Source organism: Folsomia candida, unplaced genomic scaffold (assembly GCF_002217175.1).
Source record: "Folsomia candida strain VU population unplaced genomic scaffold, ASM221717v1 Fcan01_Sc018, whole genome shotgun sequence".
NCBI classification, from domain to species: domain Eukaryota; kingdom Metazoa; phylum Arthropoda; class Collembola; order Entomobryomorpha; family Isotomidae; genus Folsomia; species Folsomia candida.
The window spans coordinates 2,393,716-2,416,818 of record NW_019091210.1 but is presented as its reverse complement, the minus strand read 5'-3'; the positions used below and the strand labels follow the sequence as shown (position 1 = coordinate 2,416,818).

General features: G+C 37.8%; 4 protein-coding genes across 6 annotated transcripts; 1 reads left to right on the top strand and 3 right to left on the bottom strand.

Annotated features, from left to right (window-relative positions):
* Positions 1 to 5,155: 5,155 nt before the first annotated feature.
* Positions 5,156 to 8,370, bottom strand: LOC118438126 (oocyte zinc finger protein XlCOF19-like). Its single transcript, XM_035857912.1, has 3 exons — positions 8,365 to 8,370; positions 5,875 to 6,282; positions 5,156 to 5,810 (listed from the first exon to the last, which is right to left on the bottom strand). Exons 1-3 carry the CDS (start codon positions 8,368 to 8,370, stop codon positions 5,427 to 5,429), a joined length of 798 nt encoding a protein of 265 aa, XP_035713805.1. The 3' UTR covers positions 5,156 to 5,426.
* Positions 8,371 to 8,586: 216 nt separating this feature from the next.
* On the bottom strand, positions 8,587 to 13,087 carry LOC118438109 (gastrula zinc finger protein XlCGF52.1-like). 2 transcript variants are annotated; one of them, XM_035857884.1, is made up of 5 exons: positions 12,930 to 13,087; positions 12,154 to 12,272; positions 11,661 to 12,068; positions 11,204 to 11,594; positions 8,587 to 8,622 (listed from the first exon to the last, which is right to left on the bottom strand). In XM_035857884.1, exons 2-4 carry the CDS (start codon positions 12,223 to 12,225, stop codon positions 11,211 to 11,213), a joined length of 864 nt encoding a protein of 287 aa, XP_035713777.1. In that variant the 5' UTR covers positions 12,226 to 12,272; positions 12,930 to 13,087; the 3' UTR covers positions 8,587 to 8,622; positions 11,204 to 11,210. The 2 variants fall into 2 exon arrangements, with proteins under 2 accessions (XP_035713777.1, XP_035713776.1); XM_035857883.1 differs by lacking the exon at positions 8,587 to 8,622 and having other exon boundaries at positions 10,946 to 11,594.
* A 1,201-nt stretch (positions 13,088 to 14,288) lies between these two features.
* Positions 14,289 to 16,260, bottom strand: LOC110857124 (gastrula zinc finger protein XlCGF49.1). 2 transcript variants are annotated; one of them, XM_035857886.1, is made up of 4 exons: positions 15,838 to 16,260; positions 15,415 to 15,597; positions 14,918 to 15,325; positions 14,289 to 14,835 (listed from the first exon to the last, which is right to left on the bottom strand). In XM_035857886.1, the coding sequence occupies exons 2-4, from the start codon at positions 15,496 to 15,498 to the stop codon at positions 14,530 to 14,532; spliced, it is 798 nt and encodes a 265-aa protein (XP_035713779.1). In that variant the 5' UTR covers positions 15,499 to 15,597; positions 15,838 to 16,260; the 3' UTR covers positions 14,289 to 14,529. The 2 variants fall into 2 exon arrangements, with proteins under 2 accessions (XP_035713779.1, XP_035713778.1); XM_035857885.1 differs by having other exon boundaries at positions 15,415 to 16,260.
* Positions 16,261 to 18,178: 1,918 nt separating this feature from the next.
* Positions 18,179 to 21,703, top strand: LOC110857123. The gene is made up of 4 exons (XM_035857911.1): positions 18,179 to 18,620; positions 18,728 to 20,610; positions 20,664 to 21,564; positions 21,690 to 21,703. The coding sequence occupies exons 1-4, from the start codon at positions 18,179 to 18,181 to the stop codon at positions 21,701 to 21,703; spliced, it is 3,240 nt and encodes a 1,079-aa protein (XP_035713804.1).
* Positions 21,704 to 23,103: the final 1,400 nt, after the last annotated feature.

Here is a 23,103-nt window from a genome sequence, read left to right as displayed (position 1 = left end):
AACATTACTATCCTGTTTGAAACGTTTTTCCTACGTCGTACTGAGACAATAAAAAGGCAAGTAGCAGTTTTATGGTCATCAGTCCTTGGTAAACTGTCATCCCGGCTGCACAATTTTTGCAGTTACCTTTTGTAAATTTTACGGAGTTTTCAATTTATTTAAAATAATGGCTTATAGAGGCGCTTCCGAATTTTCTCCAAACGCTGTCGCCGCTGGTTGGGACATGTCCCCTACACGACTTTTAAAGGCGCCGAATGATCGATTTTGTGTTCATTGTGGACTTGTGATTCGGGGTCAGGCAATCGACAAACCTGGTAATAATATTTCACTAATCATCTAACATTCTTTTTTTAGTCTAGTATTTAATTATCTGATAATTAAGTTTCATATTTAGAAAATAAATGTCTATAATCATTATGTTAACGTTAAAAATTTTATTTCTTTCAGCTGTGTGTCCGCACAAAAATTGCAAGCAAGCCTTGATCTTCAGGAACAACCAATTTGATTCCGTCAGCAAATGTGACAGCTTTACTCATGGTATGTTAAACTTTATGTTACTGAATATTAAAAAGTTGGATTAAATTCACCGGTTAGCAAACTATTTGTCATTGTCTCCTTATATTTGTAATTTCATTACAGGCGATTTTCCATACTGCCAATCCTGTGGAACAGTTAATCGAGATGCACTATCCCGAAAACGTCGTTTTGAACAAATTGAATTCAAGAAGCAGCAACTTGAAGCCAAGCGACTTAAAGAGGAAAATGAAGCTTTAAAGAAGCAACATCTGGACCCTGATTTCTTGCTGTGGAAAGAAATGAAGAAGGCAGAGGAAGAACAGAAGAAAATGGAGGAGGAGGCCGCAGCTGAAGCTGAACAGGTTGCCGCCGCCAAGATGTTGGAGGAATCTCTTCTACGGGATGATGGCGACGAAGAAATGAAGGAAGGAAGTGGCAAATTAGTAAAATAATAAAATCTTAAAGGAGCTTTTTAAGTTATTATTCTTAAGTTTAATTAATTCTGAGCTGAGTTTAAAAATTTTCAAACATATTTTTTGTTTTAGTTATTTAAGTATCCAAGTTTGTGTTTATTTTAAAGTTCCTTACTTACAATGCATAACTTTCTTAATGAAATAATTTTATTGAATAAAGCACTATTGAAAAATTAAAACCAAACTTGAATTTGTCATAAATTAATTTTTTCAATTAATAGCATTAAATACATTAATACTTCTAAAACTATTTCACCAGTCAAAACAAAATACTCAAGACTTAATAAATCTTAAGACAGAGAATTTAATAGTCAGGGCCTTGTGAGACTACCAATCCGAAGCGGTAACTTCAAACATTAGCATTTGTGGTTGGCATGAATACGTCATAAAAACGTTTTCAAATAATGTGTTATTCATACATATTAAAATGCGTTGTTTTTTAATTGACGCCTTCATGATTCAGAGGGTGTGGTAAGGAAACGCGACCCGTGGCATAATCCAGGAGGTTTGGTCAGGTCACGCGACACGGCATAATTCAGGGGGTGTGGTCAGGTCACGGGGCATAACTCAGGGGGTGTGGTCAGGTCACGGGGCATAATTCAGGGGGTGTGGTCAGGCCACGGGGCATAACTCAGGGGGTGTGGTCAGGTCACGGGGCATAATTCAGGGGGTGTGGTCAGGCCACGGGGCATAACTCAGGGGGTGTGGTCAGGTCACGGGGCATAACTCAGGGGGTGTGGTCAGGTCACGGGACATAACTCAGGGGGTGTGGTCAGGTCACGGGACATAACTCAGGGGGTGTGGTCAGGTCACGGGGCATAACTCAGGGGGTGTGGTCAGGTCACAACCGTAAGGTAAGGTAACGACACGTGGCGTAATGTACGGGTTATCTGTCAGTATGTGTTAATTGATAACATGGAAGCATGGGTAACGTGAGACTGTCATTGAGTGACGCGCTCAGTTCAAAAAAGCACACACACATACACACACACACACACACAGAGAACTCGGGGCTATTAGTATTACTGATTTTTGATTATCCACTGAAAACTTACTTGTCTTGAGTTGATAAGCACTTTTTTTAAATTTTATCTAGCTATAAGATGTATTTTTCTTTATTTCTTCGTAACTCGTTGGTCTTTGTTGACGGGCCCCATAGAAAACGCACGCCGTAAGTTAATGTTGCCTATTGATATGGGGGCCTTCTTATTAGTTCGGAAAATTTTTTTCAGCCACTCTTGTTGGCTTTCTCCGATCAGCTGAGGTGCCAGTTTGACTTCCATGTTGAATTTCGATATGTGAAGTCGAAAACTTCGGGTTGACCTTGATTTTTTTGACAACGGCGCACGCCATCGTGGTGGATAATATTGGATTTCGGTCTCGCCCAAGTATATTTAAATCAACCCGGTGGATTTATTGTTTGCAATTGTATACTGCACTATTTTGGAAGGTATTTTGTGCAGTTTCGAACTTTTGGGCTGTCGATATCATCCCCCGCAAAATATTTAATGACCCACGTGCAGTTGTCATATGACGAGTCTTTCGGCTTGGTCAGAGCTATTTGTTAAATGTCGGAGTTACGAAGAAATAAAGAAAAATACATCTTATAGCTAGATAAAATTAAAAAAGTGCTTATCAACTCAAGACAAGTAAGTTTTCAGTGGATAATCAAAAATACAAAATAATTGTTCCCACTTTGATTTTTAATTGCCGCGGGAAAATCTTGTTTTGCCCCATTTAGAATTTTTTTCGCAACTGGTCTTAGGATATAATCTAGCCTCTTAATTTATCTACCAATTGCAAAACGAGTCACTTGAATATCATTTGTGGTTTTTGAGAAAAGTGCATTTACTGTTGCTAATTAATTCGATTCGAAACATTTGCGTGGAGTCCAGTTCGAATCGTACTGGAACGTTTACTAAATTCGTCATTTTGGAGATATTGTTTCAAACAAGGTTTGAATTATTGATTGACTCGATTCGTCGAGATGGAGTTATTGAGGGACTCGATGAATGGATTTGAGATAACTCGAAATGTTTCGATATTTCACTTTCTTCCGTTGTCAGCTTTTCTCAGTTTTTAACTGATTCTACAATTTTGCACGACAGTCCTCATCGAATTGTATACGCGTGACGAAGATATTCATGAAATTGTCGTATTATTTACACTTTAAACTATGTATATAAAAACTGCATGGAGTGATTTTACCAGAGACTGGCGGATTAAAGATATCGGGATTAAGGATTGAGGATTAAATTTTAAAATCTTGGGATTGAGATTGAGGATTAGGGATTAATTTTAAAATTGTGGGATTAAGGATTGGGATTAGGGATTGAATTCAATGTGGGATTGGGATTAATTCGGGATTAAATTTTGGGTAGTTTTCTGGGATTGGGAATTAATTTAGTCCTGGATTAATTGTTGCATTAAATTTCATTATGCCAGATTTTTAAATTAATTAAATGAATCTGAACTTCGGACCAAGAAATATTTTGAACATTTCACATGTAAAATTAGATCGTTTAGGAATAAAATTTTTAAATGGCAATTGAATATTTTTTGCACTAAAAATTATATACGGGAAAAATGCTAATTTTACTCTAGGTACTATTTTTAACGGAAAACTTTGACCAGAATTTGAGCAGTGCACTGACATTGCTCACACCAATGTTGAAAATTGTGCATTGAGGATACCACGTTATGAGTAGTTTTGCAAAATGATGTGCAGTATTTTTAAATATGTGATAAAAATGAACGAAATGCAATCAATTCTTGAAAAGGGAGCGATCTTAAGAGAAGTTAGCTTTTCGATTTTTCATTCATTGCAAATTTAATCCCATTTTAATCCCATTCTAATCCCACTTTAGGATTAAACTTGGCATAGAGGGATTGGGGATTAGGGATTAAGGATTAAAATTCTAGAACTTGGGATTAAAGATTGAGATTGAGGATTAATTAATCCCCAATCCTAATCTCAATCCCCAATCCTTAATCCGGGATTGACCAGTCTCTGGATTTTACTTACATATGCAAGTTGATGACTCTGGTGCAACTTGACGAAATTGAACTAAATTGACTCTGCTCGTTTTGACTAGATCAGTTTAAGACAAAGGGCAGAATTTATGGTGAGAAAAGGGTTGAAGATAAATAACCCTTTGAAAGGTGGTAAAAGTATTGCAGCCGATTGTTAAAATAAGTAATCCTTGACCTTAAAACTATGCCTGCCATGAGTGAGCCCTTTCTTCACCCTGGCACGGAAATATCTAGAATTCTTTGGATGTTAAATTATGACGATAGTTATTAAGCCAGCCTTTTTCTCGTATTCTACATATTGCAATATACCCATGCACATATCTCCATATGTAGTTTGAGCTTGGTCTACATACATAAGTATGTATGCATATGTACATACACATGTATGTATGTGTGTATGGGACGCCAAAAATCTTTACCAATAAGATATCTTACAGTAGACTTGTTTAATTTATCGTACACCGTACATATGTAAACTAAGCTAGGCTTTTCTCAGCATGTCTCTTGCCATTCTTATTTATGTATGTCTCCTTAATCCTATATTCAAGTTCGCTTATCTCGAGTAATATTTTCAATAACCTAGCAGAAATGTGCAGTGGAAAACAATGAGATTTTTCGTGACATATTTTTAAAGTGGGCACCATTTTATTTTGACATGGCGCCAAATATGAGTTTAACATTGAAATATGAATGGATCCTTCATCTTGGGTCCAAGTAGATTCTAAAAAAACATGGTGGGTTCCCTGGACTCTAACGACAGGTCGTGAGTGTCCCCTGTAAGCCATTTATTAAAAATCCGTTTTAAACTGGAGGGGAAAAAGGTATTTCTACTTTAAAAGTGAACAACAATAACCCCTCCACAAAAGTAATACCTAATGTGTTCCAAACTAATCAAAATTAAGGATCAAATGTACCCACTGTCATGAAATGGATGAAAAAAATTTGCATGCATAGATAAGTCCAAATTTTAGTCGCACGGAAGTATGAAGTCAAGGAAAAGTTCAATCACAATTACGTACATAAACAGAGACAGTGTTTATACATAGCTTGACATAAAATTAAATTGTTGGAGCAATTCCATAAAATGCAATGAAAAAGCTACTTTCTCTATAAAAATTCCTTTATTCCGCGTCCTCAACTCATGACATATTTACGAACACACATGTAAATATATTACTTATTAAACCCAATTCCGAGTATTAAGAAAGATACAAAGATACGAGTGTGTGGAAAATTTTACAATTGAAAAAGATCAATAATATTTAATCAAACCCAATCCTAAAGTCATTTGTGCAGCCCATAAAAATTACTAAAATATATTAACCAAGAAGTTTATCTAAGATAACCTTATGCATAAAGATAACTTGTCTTTATGCATACGCCCATTAAAACATATTTGCTCTTTTACTTTTCGAGACAATGAACCCGACTGCAGTGTCTGACCAAATCATTGAACGTGATGAACGCCTTCTTGCAAAAGTAGCACACGTTTTTCTTCTTAGCATTGTGACGCCTCACGTGCTGAGCTAAATTCACTTTCGAGTAACCCTTGTACTCGCATTTGTCACAGGAATGAATCTTCTCCTTGTTCGTGGGGTGTCTCGCCTCCACGTGACTCTTCAAAGATGGTGCCGTCGTGAACCTCTTGGCACAAAATGAGCACGAATAATTCCTCTCATTTTCATGCACAGTTCGGATGTGCCATTGTAGCGCACGTTGACTTGTGAAGGTCTGAGGACAGAGGTGACACTTTGACACTTCTCGAGTAGATTTTTCCAAATGCGTCTCCTTTAAAATGATTATGCACACTGATAATTTGCCACCCAAATTTTCCCACAACATGTTTATTTACCTCGTGACTTTTCATGTTCGATTTTTTGGAGAAACTCCTCCCACAAGTGGCACAATTGTAGGGCTTCTCGGTCGTGTGGGTGAAAATGTTATCCTCAAGTTCAACCCTGGTTTTGAAGTCCTTTCCACAAAACGTGCACGGAAATCGGACCGGATTATCGGCATGTTTAGTTTTTACGTGTCTCGAAACGTCTGCCTTGTATAGGAAGGTTTTCTCACACCCAGAAAACGTACACGGGAGCCGAGGTCGTTCCTTCGTGCTGTGGACAACTTTGATGTGTTCCCGTAAGTTGACCGAGTTGAAGAAGACGCGATGACACGTGGCACAACTGGGTCGTTCACGCGTGGTGTGAATACTCCTCAAGTGAGCGTGTAGGCTGAGAGGATTTTTTAAGATTTTTCCGCAAATCTGATCAATAAATTTAAATTACTTATATAAGGCTACATAGTCAAGATTAGCGAATTTGAGAATTATAATCGATAATGAATACTTATTTAGATACCTTGTGAAATTAGTATAGCGTTTTAGATAAATTTAATTGCTCACCTCACATTTCACCTTCGCGTCGGGGTTATGCGTGACGAGATGCCGATCAAAGTGTCCTTACGTTTGAAGGTTTTTGAACATTTTGGACATTCCCGATTCATCTCAGGCTTAGAATCTTTAATTTGGGTTCTGGGTATGCAGCTTCCAAAATCCAAAATTGAAGTGGATGTGTGTAAGTAAATGATCAAATTTTCTTGGTCACTGTACAAAAATGTATTTGTATTTTCAATTTAAAAATATCTAAACAGTTGTAGTAATTTAAACTGCAAATACATATATTTTCGAACTAGTTAATTCGACGTTAAATACACATGGGTCAAATGTGTTTACATATTACCCGTTTATAGTTTGGACAGTTATTTAAGTATGTGGTTGACGTGCTCAGACGAAAATTTTGTATGAAAATGAGGTTTTGTGATAAAGTTGAATTTTTCAGCCACGAGGGATGTAACTGACGGAAAAAAGGTTCCCACAGTAAATAACGTAAATCCCTTTCACTTAGGACCAAAATAACCAATAATTTAAATAGAAAGATCACGAGAAATCGGTGCAGGGTGGGGTATTATAAAGTTCATGTAAGATACAATAAACATATGGGTCAAGAACCGTAGTGCAGGGCGGATTTGCATAAAATTGCATGTGTAAATACATACGTGATATGTGTGTATTTAGATACGTAATATTTTGTGACTGCGTGCAATGCATTATTGGTTTCAATTGAAAATGTATTTCTAAAATTATCCATTGCAATACTCCAGCTCAATTCGAATTAATTTGACGTAAGTAGGCCTTATGTGTGAATGTGAGCAAATTTGAATGTGATTCAAATTCAGAAACATGTGCATTTTGTCACAAAATTTAAGTTTTAGTAGGGCGCGTCTCACTCAAGCGAGTTACATACATAAAAAATACAGTCAAAAATTAATACATAGTCGGAAACACTCAAGTGTCAATAGTGAAATACGCCGTAAATATTGTAATTTTCCATTTATCAATTTCTGGTTTCCTTCATTGGAAAGCCAATGAAATTCTAATCCAGAAACAATGCTCAATCATCAAAACTGATATCTGATGTGGAAATGGCCAACTAAAAAAGAGACAAACAGACCCTGCCAAAAGTACGCACTCGTTTCACTCGAAAAAAATGCTCGGGAATACGAGTAATCATTTTTTGTATACCTTTATTATTTCAGGGGTTTTAGAACATGCGATTATCTTTAATTTAAACCCTTAGTCGTTACTGAAAGGGGTGTGGGTTGTTTGTTGTGGTCATATCCATGCGGTGTGTGAAAGTCACAAAAATGAGAAAAAAACGCTTTTTGAAAACTTTTGCATCATATTTTGGAACAACCACCGCTTAAAGGGTCCAACCATTATTTTTGAGTAGTACATGTATCCTGGATTCTACAGCGTACAAGAGGCCAACTTCCGCGTCATGGTTGGCATTGGTTGATGATTTCTGTAGAAAAGGGGAATTTTTCCCATTTTTGGACTAAATTTCTCCAAGCAAATCAAGGGATGACATTTTTGAGGATTTTATTTTTTGATAGACAACTCACATATATGGAGCGCATTGGAAAATTGATTAAGGGTTATAATATAATAGGGAATCATACGCCACCCATCATTGGGTTGAATGTCCCTTTTGATGAAAAGTATTGAGGGCAAAATTAAATTTTGAAGTAAATTTTCTGTGCCTTTTCCTCCTGACCCAGTTCACTACAGATTTTTGTCAATCATTGAGGGTATTCATTATTTCTTCGTATCCGTAGTATCGTAAAATAGTTTACGAAGAAAAAACAACGGGTCGAGTTTCGTAAAAATCGTAAGCGTAGTAACGCGATTTTCGATGACAAAATCTTACGGCGCTTACAAAATCTCGTAAGCGTCGTAAGTTATTTTACGATATGAAGAATACTAAGGATACGAAGAAATAATGAATACCCTCATTGTAAATTGTTTAGAACTATTTACATGCCAGATTTTGAGATTTTGTCAGTTTTTGAAAGTGTAGATCTCAGGTTTAAGAAACCTTCAGAACAATTGGAATTCGTAGAAACTGGCTTAAAAACTTTTCTATTAATCAACTTACTGCATGGCTTAAAATGTGTTCTCCAGACTTTTAAAATAAATTCCCAGAGGCTAGAAATGATTAAAGATGTATTGAAATATTTTGACCATTTTGTGAAGCGTCATCGAGTCCTGCGTTACTCAGAAATGAATTTACAAGATTAAGTTTAACCCGTTAAGGACCAACTACACATATTTGTGTAGTTTTTTTGCTTTCCCTTGGGGACCAAGTACACAAATATGTGTACTTTTTTGGTTTCCGTTAAGGACCAAGTACACACATTTGTGTACTATTTTGTAGTTACGTTGGGGACCAACTACACATATTTGTGTAGTTTTTTTTCTTTCCGTAAAGGACAAGTACACATATTTGTGTACTAATTCCCCGTTACGTTGGGGACCAACTACACACATTTGTGTACTGCGGAAAAATTTTCAAGAAGACCAAATACAAACATGCATACAAGTCAAAATTTTATTTTACAAAATTTTAATACGGATCATTTATTTATGCACATTACCAAAAATTATATATCTGCAAAAACTACAATTGTAGTTCGCTGCAATGCATTGTAAGACTAATTTTAAATTGTTCACGCTCAGAAATAAGCGGACCCGTATTTTGGCGTTTTCAAGAATAGGCATGTTTTCGCCCGTGGCGGAATTTAAAAAAAATGAATTTTTAAAGACGCAAAAACGAAAATTTTTTGAAAATTAAAAGTTTTTTAAATTGAATTTTTAGCCCGAGTCAGGGCTTATAGAACCGTCGTGTCCGTCCGTCCGTCCGTCTGTCCGGCACGATAGAGCCAAAACGGCTGAACCGATTGACTTGAAATTTTTACCATATGTATATTGGACAAAGTTAGGAAACGAGTTCGAAGATGGGCGAAATCGGTTAAATGGTTGACCAGTGGGGATCATCGGAGTGGGTGGGGTCTTATGCAGTTACAGTTACAGCGTTTTAAAAATCCTGATTTGGGCTGATTTTTTAAATTCCGCCACGGGCGAAAACATGTCCATTTTAGAAAACGAAAAAATACGGGTCCGCTTATTTCTGAGCATGAACAATTAAAAACTAAGTCCGGTCAAGATCAGTGAAAACCACTTGGACCTTGCTAAACTATCAAAATGTATGAATCAATAACTTAATATTATTATAATGAACTGCAGATAATTTTTACTAATATGCATAAATACAAAAGGCGTTAGGACATGGTTTTGACGAATTCATACCTTAATTGCAGGATGGTTTTTAGTTGTAGAGATTTCTAACATTTTTTATGTGAAAGCCCATGTCTTAAACTATAGATAAGCATATCTGGCTTCCGATTTTGTGTACTCTGCGAAATGAGGCAAGGTCAAATTTGGAGAGGTGTCCGTTTTTAGTTTTCCAAACCAGCGTTCTTATAAAATGGCGTTGAACAAAATATTTTTTTCTGAGGTCCTGGTGCAAAAATCGTCTTTGCAACTATTATCAAGGGACTTAGCATGCTTTTCACTATATAAAACCACTTTTGTATCATGCTTATCTTTTAAGTCCCTCTTGTAGTCTAGCTTCATACTTGTCCTAATGGAATGCTCTCGTGAACGCAACTCCTCGACTTTTAAGGCCCCCACATTTTACGACTTTGATGCTAAAAATCTCTAACGTGGTTTTTATCCAAGGTGCATATAATATATTGCACTATAAGTACTTTTGACAAAATTTTGATAAGTGGTTATACCACACGGGCTGAGTTTTCATCAGACCTTATAAAATTTTTGGAAAAGTTCCCGTCGTTTTCGATGTTGAACTTCAGAAATAATTTAACTAACCAAAACGCAATAATTTTATTATTTTGTCACATGTACCTTGTAGATAAAATAGTTCTGCAGTAGGGGGCACAAAAAAGTTATTAAAATTTGTTTTCAACAAAATTTGACGATTATTTTCCCAAATTAGTTCACGAGTTTTTTACTATTCCCCGTCAGCTGATTAGCTAGGGTCGTTCTCCAAAACTGTTTACACAAAATCTTCACTGTTTAATTTAATATTACTTTGGACACTTATAGCTTTGCCCTCAACCTTCATTTGACCGAGTGGGTCCGCTTTCAAGGTCAGCAGGTCAATTTTCCTGTGCACGGTCCGATTTACCACTTTTCATGAAAAATTATCAGCGACGATGGAGGCCCAACGTTATGTAATTCATGTAGATTCTTTTATTATTACATGCAATGATTATCTAGAGTTGTAATATTAACAATCATTCACCTCTGACCTCTTAGGTTATCATGCTATATGAGTAAATCAGTTTGGAAAGTGTTTTTTTGGCTCCTTCCAACTCTGGGGGCACTGGAGGGGGCATTTATAAAGCTATCGGACTAAAATTTTAAATATATCTTTTTGAGAGTATTATCTTGCAACTGACCAAAAATCAGTTCAAAATTCAACTCCCTGCCAGAGATATTCACCCGCGAATTCGTCAAAACCATGTCCTAACGCCTTTTGTAAATGCTTAGTGTTAAATAAAATCATCAAAAGTTGCCGAAATAAATTCGGTCCTTTATGGTTTGCACACCCACTGTGAAATCGGTGACGTAACTACGCTTACTTTAAAATCATTTTGGTGACGTTTTGGTAACTAACAAAAGAGTCATGAAAAACATCGCTTGCGCATGAAAATTACAACAGTAAATCGAGAATTCAATTATGAGCACAATGAAAAATATTTACTCTTATTTTACTTCTCGAGGCAATGCATCCTACTGCAGTGTCGGACCAATATTTGCCAGCCGGAAAACAGCTTCTTGCAAAAGTAACACTCACGCCAATTCGCAACAATGTGTGTTCGCACGTGTCGATCAAAATTGTGTTTTGAGTGGCTCCTGTACTCGCATTCGTCGCAGGTATAAATCTTCTTCTTGTTTGCGGGGTGTATCGCCTCCACGTGACGCTTCAAAGCTGGTGCCGTCGTGAACCTCTTGGCACAAAATGAGCACGAATAATTCCTCTCATTTTCATGCACAAACCGGACGTGCAATTGTAGACCACGTGCAGTTAAGAAGGTCCGAGGACAGACGGAACACTTTGATATGTCTCGGGCAGATTTTTCCAAATGCATCATCTGTGAAATGAATTGGTGATTTTTCATTAACTTTATCAGAGCATGCTTATCTCGTGATTTATTTACCTCGTGACGTCGTAGCTTTAACTTCTGGGCGAAACTCTTCCCACAAGTTGCACAACTGTACGGCTTCTCCGTCGTGTGGGTGGCAATGTGAGAGTTAAGATTGGTCTTAAATTTACATACTTTGCCGCAAAGTTTGCAGACAAATCGGGCCGTATTCTGGGTGTGGTAAAGTTTTACGTGTTGTGAAATGTAGCGCTGGTTTAGGTAGGTTTTCTCACAGCCGGGAACCGTGCATGGGAAACGTGGTCGTTCCTTCGTACTGTGAATGGCATCAATATGTTCCCGTAAATTGCTTGAATTGAGGAACACCCGATGACACGTGGGACAACTGGGTCGCTCTCGGTTGGTGTGAAAACTCTTCATGTGAGTGCGTAGGCTGCCCGGATTTTTTAAAATTCCCCTGCAAACCTGGCCAAAAAATTTTTAGACCTTGAGTAATGCAGACCGTGGAAAGTGTTAAGTCTAATTTAATTTTTAAAATCTATTCTCTCACCTTGCATTTCACGTTCGAATCGGAAACCTGTGTGGCGAGATCCTTGGCCACGACAGGGGTGGTTTCTAACATTTTGGAGCACCTGGGAGGTTCCAGTTTTTGACTGCCCTAATGTTCATCTAGATTCAGTTTTAAGGAAGTGTTTTAGATTTCTAATCGGTAAAAATATGATGAGCCAATCGTTCCTTGAGATCTGGCAGCACAAATTGCTAAACAAATTTATGTAGATATTTGACCCAATTTGTTTTCAACCCAATTTTAGTAATACTTTGAATATTACTTTGTACTTGATCTACGTACGAAAGAGACTTGAAGCTTCACCGTCTATTTATTTGGGAGGGATGTTGAGGATGCTGAGAAGGATGTTGATATTGGTACTTTAGAATTTTAACTTGAGATAATCGTATTTGAATATGACATATGCACAAATTTAAATTTATATGTACAAGAGTTTGTGAAAGAGAACAAAAACTATCGGATAGCTGGACGTAAATTTTAAAAATTTAACGCAAATAGTTCTCACAAAATTGTGCATGAATGCCCCAACTAGTTGGTTACCCACATACATATGTATCTGTATTTACATAGCTCATATATTTATGTGCATGTAAACTGAATACAAAAAAATATATATGTATTTACAATTTGTTAACAGTCTTTATCAAATTGTATCCGCGTGACGAAGATTATATATTCACGAAATTGTTGTATTAATTACACTTAACTACATACTGTATATAAAATATATATATATTGCATGGAGTGATTTTACTTACATATGCAAATTGATGACTCTGGTGTAACTTGACGAATCTAAATTTGAACTACACTGACTCTGCTCGTTTTCACTGCATAGATCAGTTTAAGCCAAGGGCACAATTTATGGTGAGAAAAAGGTTGAAGATAAACAACCCTTTGAAAGGTGGTAAAAGTACTGCGGCCGATTGTTAAAATAAGTAATCCTCGACCTCAAAAGTATGCCTGCCACACGTGAGCCCTTTCTTCACTCTGGGACGGAAATAGAATTCTGTGGATGTTAAGTCATGAATATAGTTATTAAGGCAGCCTTGTTCTCGGCTTATACATATTGCAATATACCCATGCACATATCTCCATATGTACATATGTAGTTTGACTTTGGCCTACATACGTATGTTCATATGTATATGTACATACATATGTATGTATGGGACGCCAAAAATCTTAACCAATAAGATTTCTTACAGTAGACTTGTTTAAGGGGTAATCTGACACAGTTTTAGCGAGCTCTATCAGCTGGGTTTGAACTATGTCCACCCTCTCCGTGCATAAGCTTTCATGTAAATCTTTATTTCACCAACATTGCAATTTCTTGGGCTACAGACCATCAAATTTGGATATCTTGGTGTCATTCTCTTCATGAATTCATACTCAACATTAGTACGACCAGAGTTGCGAGAATATACATTTCAATCTATGTAGAACTGGCTCTTTGTAATTTTTGCGGAATTTGTCACGTAGGAGGGCCACCTTATAATTTGACATGGGTAACATGTCGTACTATCGTGGCACAACAATTCATGATTCCAAAAATGTCAAAACACTCGAGGTGGAAGGATTATTCGCCAAGAAATTAGAGTTTGAAAATTTAAAAAATGCGTTTTTTCAAATTCTTGTAATAGTTCCACTGGATCCGCGTTACATTACCCGAATGACTGAATTATTTTATTATTGAACACCTGTTATTTTCATTTTGGCGTTCAAATTATACAATTTCGTAAGATTTTTACGCCAAAATAAGAATAACTGGTGTTAAATAATAAAATAATTCGGCTAATGTAATTGCAGTTAAATTTTGCATCACAAATTGCAGATGGAGCTTGTGAGGCAAATTCGAGTGACCGACCAGTTAACCACTGTAGTCAACCCATCGGCCACTGGATGACATGCTCTCCAATCCTCCTTTCCTCCCACCCCCCCTTAATTTATCGTACACCGTACACAAACTAGATAGGCTTTACTCAGCATGTCTCTTGCCATTCTTATTTATGTATGTCTCCTTAATCCTATATTCAAGTTCGCTTATCTCGAGTAATATTTTCAACAACCTAATATAGAAATGTGAGGTGGAAAATCATGAGATTATTTTGGTGGCATAGTTTTAAAGGCACGATTTTATTTCTCAATGGATTAACTCAAAAGTAGCAAAAAAATAATCAAATCAAACTCTACCTAAAACATATCAATGCATGAAAATTATTTACCAAAGTAATCTGACGGTAAAATTATAAGAACAACGAAACATATTTACTCTTTTACTTCTCGAGACAATGAACTCGGCTACAATGTCTGACCAATATTTGCCAGCCGGAAAACAGTTTCTTGCAAAAGTAACACTCACGCCAATTCGCAACATTGTGAGTTCGCACGTGTTGTGCGAAATTGTGTTTCGAAATTGTGACTCGTGTACTCGCATTTGTCGCAGGTATAAATCTTCTCTTTGTTCGTGGGGTGTATCGCCTCCACGTGACCCTTCAAAGATGGTGCTGACTGGAACCTCTTTGCACAAAATGAGCACGGATAATTCTTCTCCTTTTCATGGTAAAATCGAATGTGGTGTCGTAGACCATCCCTGCCAAAGAAGGTCTCGGGACAGAGGTGACACTGGATCCTGTATCGGCTGGATTTTTCCAAATGCATCATCTGCAAAATGAATTTGCACAATGATAATTTTTCATCTATCTGTTTACTGTCTAGTTTTACTACAACATGATTATTTATATACCTCATGACGTCTTAGCTTGATCATCAGGGCGAAACTCATCCCACAACTTCTGCAACTGAACGGCTTCTCCGTCGTGTGGGTGGCAATGTGAATGTTAAGATTGTTCTTAGATTTACATTCTTTGCCGCAAAGGTTGCACATAAATCGGACCGGAATCTGGGCGTGGTCAGTTTTTACGTGTTGTGAAATGTGACTCTTTTTTAGATAGGTTTTCTCGCAGTCGGGAAACGTGCATGGGAAACGAGGTCGTTCCCCCGTGCTGTGGATGGATTCAATATGGTCCCGTAAATTGCTTGAATTGAAAAATACTCGGTGACACGTGTCACAACTGGGTCGCTCTCGGTTGGTGTGAAAATTCCTCACGTGGCTGCGTAGGCTGGACGGATTTTTGAAACTTCTCTCGCATACCTGAGCAATACATTTTTAAATTGTGAGTTAGGTATGTGGACGCTGGAAAGTGTTAAATCTGTTTTAATTTTACAAATCCAACTGCTCACCTTGCATTTGACCTTCGCATCACGATGCCGTGTGACGGTGTCCGCCTTTGTTTCTAAGGCTTTGGAGCATTTAAGACGTTCCATTTTTTGACCGGCCTAATATTCAGTTTTAAGGAAGTTTTTACCTTTCTAATAGTTAAAAATGCGTTAGGCTAATGTCTAAGCAAATCGTTACTTGAAACTCTGCAAGCACAAATTACAAATTCAGCCGGATGAATTATGTAAGTGACCTAAATTATTTTTAATAGACTTTTAGTCAGACTTTGATACAATTTTATAGTTAATTTGTGTACTAAATATATGTATGCATGGATTAGATGTATAGATGTACATATATGTACATATATATGTACGTATTTTGATCAATTTAATACATATATAAATATCTAACATAGATCTATGTATATCTAATTGTATGCTTACAATTTTTTAATAGTTTTCATCAAAATGTATCCATGTGACACAGATTAACGAAGAAACTGTATAGTTATCTAATTACACTTTAAACTAGGTACGTAAAAAATATAATGCACGGCGTGATCTTCTGAAGATGATGACGCTGGTTTAACTTCAAGAGTTTAAACTAAATTCACTTTGCTCGCTGCCATTGCATAGATTTGTCAAGACCAAGGGTAACATTTATGGCTAGAAAAGGGCTGAGCATGATTCACCGGTCGATGGTAAAATAGTTGAGGGATTGTGGACCCATTGTTCAAATAATCCTCAATCTCTAGCTCAAAAACATCCCTGCCACGAGTGAACCTTTCTTCAGTCTGGGACGGAAATTGTGGGAGTTTAGTTTTTAATAATAAGTTTTTAATAATAAGTCACCCTTATACTCTTATGGAGAAAGAGCGGATGTGAGGTTGACGGTGCCACATCTCGATGCATGTCCTTTGAATAAGTTGTAAGAAATGAATGAACTAGAGCCCCTACTATTGGGTTTGCTCAATGGCACTATTTAACTATTTTTATCAAGAAACCGACTGAGAAAGCCCTTAGAAAAGTGGGAGCGACCTCAAAAGCACAAAGAGATGAATATGGTATACCATTCCATATGAATGGTGTCTCTTGAAAATATCCAGCCTGTATAACCCAAAATAGATACATGTATATTATGTAATCATAATAGTCAAACCTATTCACTTGGTTTTGAACTCCTTTCCGTATAGTGTGCACGGAAATCGGTTTGGGTTAAATCGATAAAGGATTTGGGGAATGTTCGATTGTTACATGTCTCACAACCTCAGCCTTGTAAGTAAGTAAATTTTCTCACAACCAGGAAATGAAACTTTTGGACCGTCTAACCTTACTATTACTGAACACAATGCCGCGTACCCCATATCCATTTCATTCCATAGTCATAGCATGACGAAGTGACCTTTGCAGTGCCCCATAAGAATACATGCAATTCTTCTCCAAGCTATGACTGTGGAAGGGAACATAATTAGATCCTGGGGTGAATTGCATCGTATTCAGTAATGATAAGGTTAAATTGTCGAACAGCTTGAGAATAATGTGACTCTTAGTTTCATATGATTCTTTGAAATTTGAAGTCGCATTATTACGGGTGTGGATAAGTTCCGTGACTAATGATAATCATGGACAAAGTAGGTAAAATAAGAAAAATTCTGTAGCATGTGAATAAATAAATGAAAATAATAAAAAAAACGCTAGTAGGAGTAGAACGTATGTACTACAATTATATGCATCCTTCTACCCAGTCTTAACAACACACATTTGACGTGATGTGAATGTGCAAATATGCTTCTGCGTCAGAGCGGGAGGAATAGATTTCATCCTCCTCTGATCCGTCAAAATTTTGCGGTTTTTGGTTTTAGACAACTGTTTCTCTGACTTTAATTTTTACACAATTAAGAAATGCCCGAGTTAATTGTTAGATACCGGAAGAACGGGCGGCCCTACGCAGGGTATACGGGAGTAGGCAGACGTCCTAGAAAAAACCAACTGACACCCGAGTTTCTCGCTTTACTTAGAAAAGAGTGGAAGGCATACTTTTCCAAATTTAATCATGGAGCTCACCCTGGGAGCAGTAGCGGAATTATAGTCCGTCTCGCCCTCTACATTAATTATACACTTGTAGTCACACCATCTCACGCCGTGGGTCGCTTTATTTAGAGAGGCAAAACGTTTTCGTCCCTCTTTCTGCCAGCATGCTGGTGCACACTTCATTGCATCACAAAAGCTCCGTGGGTCCACACCCTCGCTTTTGTGCTCCTCATCACAATAAAAAATTTTCGCAAAACCTTTAATTGTTTTCAAGATTTGATATCAATTTTTATAACTATTAGATTTATAAATTTGATTAACATATTTCACGATTTAATTGTGGTATACTTTTTACACAATTTGTGAAATTTTAGAAATGCCGGACTCTTCAGATTCGTCATCGGCCAGATCATCACGTCATTAGGACAAGAAACGAAGCAGGAGAGACCGAAAACTTCGCCGACTGCAGAAACAGGTCGACAAGTTGGTCCGCCGAGAAAGGAAACGGAAACGGTCTCCCTCATCATCGTCTGATGACTCATCCCAGACAAGTAAGCGCTCCAGGTCTAGACGACCGTCGCCATTTTTAGACCCTGGAAGCCAAGTCCCATCTAATGGGCAACCCAATATCTCATCTAATGAGAATCAACAAAATTCATCCAATGATAACTGTAATATTTTGCCGGCTGGAAGTGGTTCATCCAAGTGCGACACTAGCAGCCTTTTAGGTGACTTACCTAAACCTGTGGCTAAGATGGGGCCGAGCCTTCATCCCCAAATAACTGAGCGATGGAATGCTATCGCAAAATCTGGACTAAGTAAAGAGGAACGCGACAAGCTCCTCGACAAATATCCTATCCCAGAAAGAATGATTATTGCCGGGGCCAAGATTAACCCCGAATTAACATCGGCTATACCGGATGTCGTTAAAATTAAGGATGACAGCCTTCGCCGTATTCAGGATCATATTGCCACAGCCTCCGCGGCTATTGGCAATGTACTCGGCAGCATCTTGGACGATAAGATGGAAATCACTCGTCATGATCTAATTTCAAAGATAAGTGATGCCGGCAGATACCTCCTCGGCACCCAGTATGCCCTTTCCACATACAGGAGGAAGCAAGTCGCTGCTAACATTAAGGACCCGACTATGACCCGAGTCCTAAATGACTCCGAGGTTTACCCTTTCTTGTTTGGTACTGATTTATCTAATGTAATCAAAAGGGTTAAGTCATTAACTAAGGTTGGTAATGAGATTGCTCATAAACCTGGTTCTGACAATTCAAAACAAGATCAACCCAAGGACAACAAGAAGTCTGGTCACCACCGCACGGCTTCTTTAAACTCTTCACGACCGCTCCCGAGCTCGGGGTATCGAACCACCAGGAAGAGCAATCGGAGCGGTCCTCGTCGCCATCATTAACTCTTCAGGTGAGTTCACATGCTGGGCGATTGAAACAATTCTACCACGAATGGTTGACACTCCCAAGCGTGGGAAAGAAAGTATTGTCCATCATAAATGGATACAAATTACCTTTTAAGACCATTCTCAATCCAACATTCCTTTCTAATAAGGAAGTTTCCATTCAGGAGACGAATGATATTGACACTTCTATTCGCGAACTAATCCAATTAGGCGCAATAGAGAGATGCAATAACGATCCTAACCAATTTGTATCTCCAATATTTTTGGTTCCTAAACCAGACGGCTCGAAGAGATTTATCATTAATTTGAAACATCTTAATGAGTACCTACAATACTCCAAGTTCAAGATGGAGGATCTTAGGTCTGCAATTCGTTTAATGGAAAACGACTGCTACATGACCACCATTGATCTTAAAAACGCATATTATCTAATAAGCGTGTCAAGATCTGATCGTAAATTCTTACGATTTAGTTGGAAAGGCGAATTATACCAATTCAATTGCCTTTGTTTTGGCTTAAGTTCAGCTCCTACAACTTTTACCAAGATTTTACGACCAGTCATGCGTTATCTCCGCATTTCTGGCATAAGGAATGTCATCTACTTGGATAACCCTTTTACGATTGGAAACAGTTACGAAAACTGCTTGTTATCCACTTTCACCACAATCAGGATTTTAGAAAAGCTAGGATATATCATTAATTATGATAAATCCAAGTTGATCCCGTCAAAATCTCAAAGATTTTTGGGATTTATTCTCAACTCTTCCAACATGACTGTTGAATTGCCGAGGGAAAAAGCCATGCATACAATTCATCTTTGTAAGAGGCTTCTTGACAAAAATACTTGCACAGTTCAACAACTAGCAGAATTTACAGGCACACTTGTTGCCTGTTTCCCTGCAATAAGATATGGTCCTTTGTACACCAAACTATTTGAGAGTACAAAATTCCTAACTCTGCTTCAGATGGGAACTGATTACAAATCGCAAGTTATCTTAAACAAATACATCCACGAGGATGTTAAATGGTGGTTAACCTCATTAACCAATCCAATCTCTCCAATCAGAACGGATGTAATAAACTATGAGTATATTACTGATGCGTCATTATCTGGTTGGGGAGCACATTGCAATGGAGTTGCAATTAGCGGTTTATGGGACGGAGATGACAAGAAGTTGTCCATAAATTACCTCGAGCTTAAAGCTGCATGGTATGGACTTCGCAGTTTTGGCAAGTCCTGGTCTAATGGCACTATCTTGCTAAGAATAGACAATACCACCGCATTGAGTAATATAAATAAAATGGGTAGTATTCAGTTTCTCCATTTTATGAAGCTCACAAGATTAATTTGGAATTTCTGTGAGTCAAGAAATCTTTGGCTTGTTGCGTCATATATCCGCTCCAAGGACAATGACATCGCAGATTTCTACTCCAGGGTCACTCAAACTGACACTGAATGGAGTCTGTCATCTAAAGCATTTAATAAGATGACCACTAAGTTTGGATCACCCAGCATTGATCTTTTTGCAACTCTTCAGAATGCAAAATGTTCAATTTATGTTTCCTGGAAACCTGACCCTTTCGCATCCAATATTGATGCTTTTACTTTAAGTTGGACCGATTTAAATTTTTACGCATTTCCTCCCTTTAGTATGATACTACGGGTTTTGCGAAAAATTAAGACAGACCAAGCCACTGGCTTAGTCGTCGTTACCCATTGGGAGTGTCAACCTTGGTTTCCACTATTCAAATCCATGCTGGTCCTAGAACCAATATTATTTGAACTTAACAAATTTCTTTTACAATTTGGTAGATCTCCCCATCCTTTGTGCCATTCACTTTCACTGATGGAAGGAGTCTTGTCAGGGAAGCGCTCAAGTCACGAGGACTCGACGATTCTGCTGACACCATCATCAACTCACTCTCAAATTCGACCTGGAAACAATACGAATCTTCCCTCAGATGTTGGTCAAAATTTACCAATCAACGACAACTTTCCATCTTTATAACTTCTCCAGAAGTTGTGGCTTCCTTTCTAACTGAAATGCTCAAATCCGTCGGTTATAGTTCAATTAACACGGCGCGCTCAGCCCTATCCTTATTAGCTACTAACTCAGAGTTTGAAAACATTGGGTCTAACCCAGTAGTAAAACGAGTTATTAAGGGAGTAGCCAAGATGAAACCACCAAAACCAAGGTACGATGTAATCTGGGACGCAACCACCGTGACTGAATATCTGAAAACTCTTTGGCCCCATGACCAACTATCCATCTCGGCCTTGACTGAGAAATGCGTCACCTTGCTTGCCCTGTGTACCGCACAACGTTGTCAAACTTTATCCAAGATAAAGATTTCCGAAGTGAAGGTTGGTCACAATCAAATCGACATTTTTTTGACTGATCAAGTTAAAACTTCCGGACCAGGAAAATTTCAACCGCATTTGATACTACCTAAATTTGAAGATCATGAATATTGGTGTATTATGACTTGTGTAAGAGATTACATCTCTCGTACTCAAGAGATACGAACTGGCGATGAATTATTCGTGGGCTTATCAAAACCACACCGACCTGTTGGATCTCAAACCATAGGACGTTGGATTAAGAACACGCTATCTAATAGTGGCGTTGATGTGACCCTTTTCAAGGCTCACAGTGTCCGTCATGCTTCAACTTCGAAGGCATTAAGCAACGGAACCAATATTGAGGAAATTCGTTCGTCTGCTGGATGGACACCTACGTCATCAACTTTTGCAAAGTTCTATAACAGACCAATTATTACTGACAATAATTTTGCTAAATCTGTTTTCAATATAAATTGATTCATTTGAAACTTATAGTCTCCTTAGACTAAGTAAATAAAATCTCGCATTTTTCGAGATTCTCTGAACAACTACAAGTGTATAATTGATGTAGAGGGCGAGACGGACTATAATTACTAAATTAAACGAACCTGTGAAGTTCGATTGTAATTATGGTCCGTCTCGCCCGAATACATCACTCCCACCCAACCCTCCCTGGAGTGATGTATTCTTTTTCGAAAAATGCCTCTCAACTAATGAAGTGTGCACCAGCATGCTGGCAGAAGGAGGGACGAAAACGTTTTGCCTCTCTAAATAAAGCGACCCACGGCGTGAGATGGTGTGACTACAAGTGTATAATTGATGTATTCGGGCGAGACGGACCATAATTACAATCGAACTTCACAGGTTCGTTTAATTTAGTAATTATTGATTCGCGGCCGGTATGTGCGCTGAATTTGGGGGCCTATGTAAATCTAAATGAACTGTTACAAGTCGGAGCCAATTTTTTTGTTAATTTTAGCTTCAAAGTTTCATGCTACACTGTAATTCTTCTATTTAATATACATACTCGGACCATAAGTTCTAACAAATGCATTTCTGGCGATAATCCACAAAGCCTTACAGAGTCACAGGTCCTGTTTGCACAGTGAGAAAAACTGATCAAACTCTTGGACGGATAAGCTTTTTGTAATTCCGCAATTTTGCTCTCAAAACATAGTGATTTGGGGTGAATAAGATTTTTAATTAACAAACATCAGTCAATAAATGCCAAAGAAATCGACATCCGAACTCGACCATCTCCTTACGCATTTTTCCGAAGAAAAATTGTCACGAAGGAAAATTTTGGAGAAGTTAAAATTATCCGGATGCAGTGTTACTCGTTCTTCAACATATCGTGAACTTAGTTCCGCTTTAATTAGACCAATATCTAAATTAGCGGGACTGGCATCCCCAATAAAGTTGCAGCCTCCAAAAAAAGTTTTCGCGTACGGTTTTTCGAAAAATCGACGCCCTGACAAGGTGAGAAAATCTTTTGACCCAAAATCAAATTGGAAAATTTGTTAAAATATGTCTGCTGCATATAAGTTGCTCCAGCGACAACAAACTTCAGAAAGAGGTCAAAAATGGCCAAAATCAAACTTAACAATGAATATCTAACCGAAAACGATTCAGTATGCAGCCGAGTTAAAAAAATGCCAGGGATTTCAATAATTCCCAATTGCTAGATACCTGTGGCAAGTCCTGATGCCACTCCTTTAGATTTTGAATGGGTTTAGACTACTGAAATAATAGCTTCATTTCAGACGCGCTCCAGTTTTTTATGGTGTTTCGGAAAAATCTTCAAGAGGAGTTGAAGAAGATTGCCCTCCAAAATATAGGATAACTATTGAATTCGTGAAAAGGAGATATACCGTAAAGACTCTATTTATAGCCGGGTCTATAGACGACA

Coding starts and splice junctions, on each gene's coding strand:
- LOC118438109 (XM_035857884.1), bottom strand. CDS start 12,225: ATGTTAGAAACCACCCCTGTCGTGGCCAAGGATCTCGCCACACAGGTT. Junction 12,069..12,153: donor ATTCGAACGTGAAATGCAAG/GTGAGAGAATAG, acceptor TTTTTTGGCCAG/GTTTGCAGGGGAATTTTAAA. Junction 11,595..11,660: donor TAAAGCTACGACGTCACGAG/GTAAATAAATCA, acceptor TTCATTTCACAG/ATGATGCATTTGGAAAAATC.
- LOC110857124 (XM_035857885.1), bottom strand. CDS start 15,498: ATGGAACGTCTTAAATGCTCCAAAGCCTTAGAAACAAAGGCGGACACC. Junction 15,326..15,414: donor ATGCGAAGGTCAAATGCAAG/GTGAGCAGTTGG, acceptor TGTATTGCTCAG/GTATGCGAGAGAAGTTTCAA. Junction 14,836..14,917: donor TCAAGCTAAGACGTCATGAG/GTATATAAATAA, acceptor TTCATTTTGCAG/ATGATGCATTTGGAAAAATC.
- LOC110857123 (XM_035857911.1), top strand. CDS start 18,179: ATGGGGCCGAGCCTTCATCCCCAAATAACTGAGCGATGGAATGCTATC. Junction 18,621..18,727: donor GGTTTACCCTTTCTTGTTTG/GTACTGATTTAT, acceptor GATCAACCCAAG/GACAACAAGAAGTCTGGTCA. Junction 20,611..20,663: donor CACTATTCAAATCCATGCTG/GTCCTAGAACCA, acceptor ACAATTTGGTAG/ATCTCCCCATCCTTTGTGCC.
- LOC118438126 (XM_035857912.1), bottom strand. Junction 5,811..5,874: donor CGAACATGAAAAGTCACGAG/GTAAATAAACAT, acceptor ATCATTTTAAAG/GAGACGCATTTGGAAAAATC.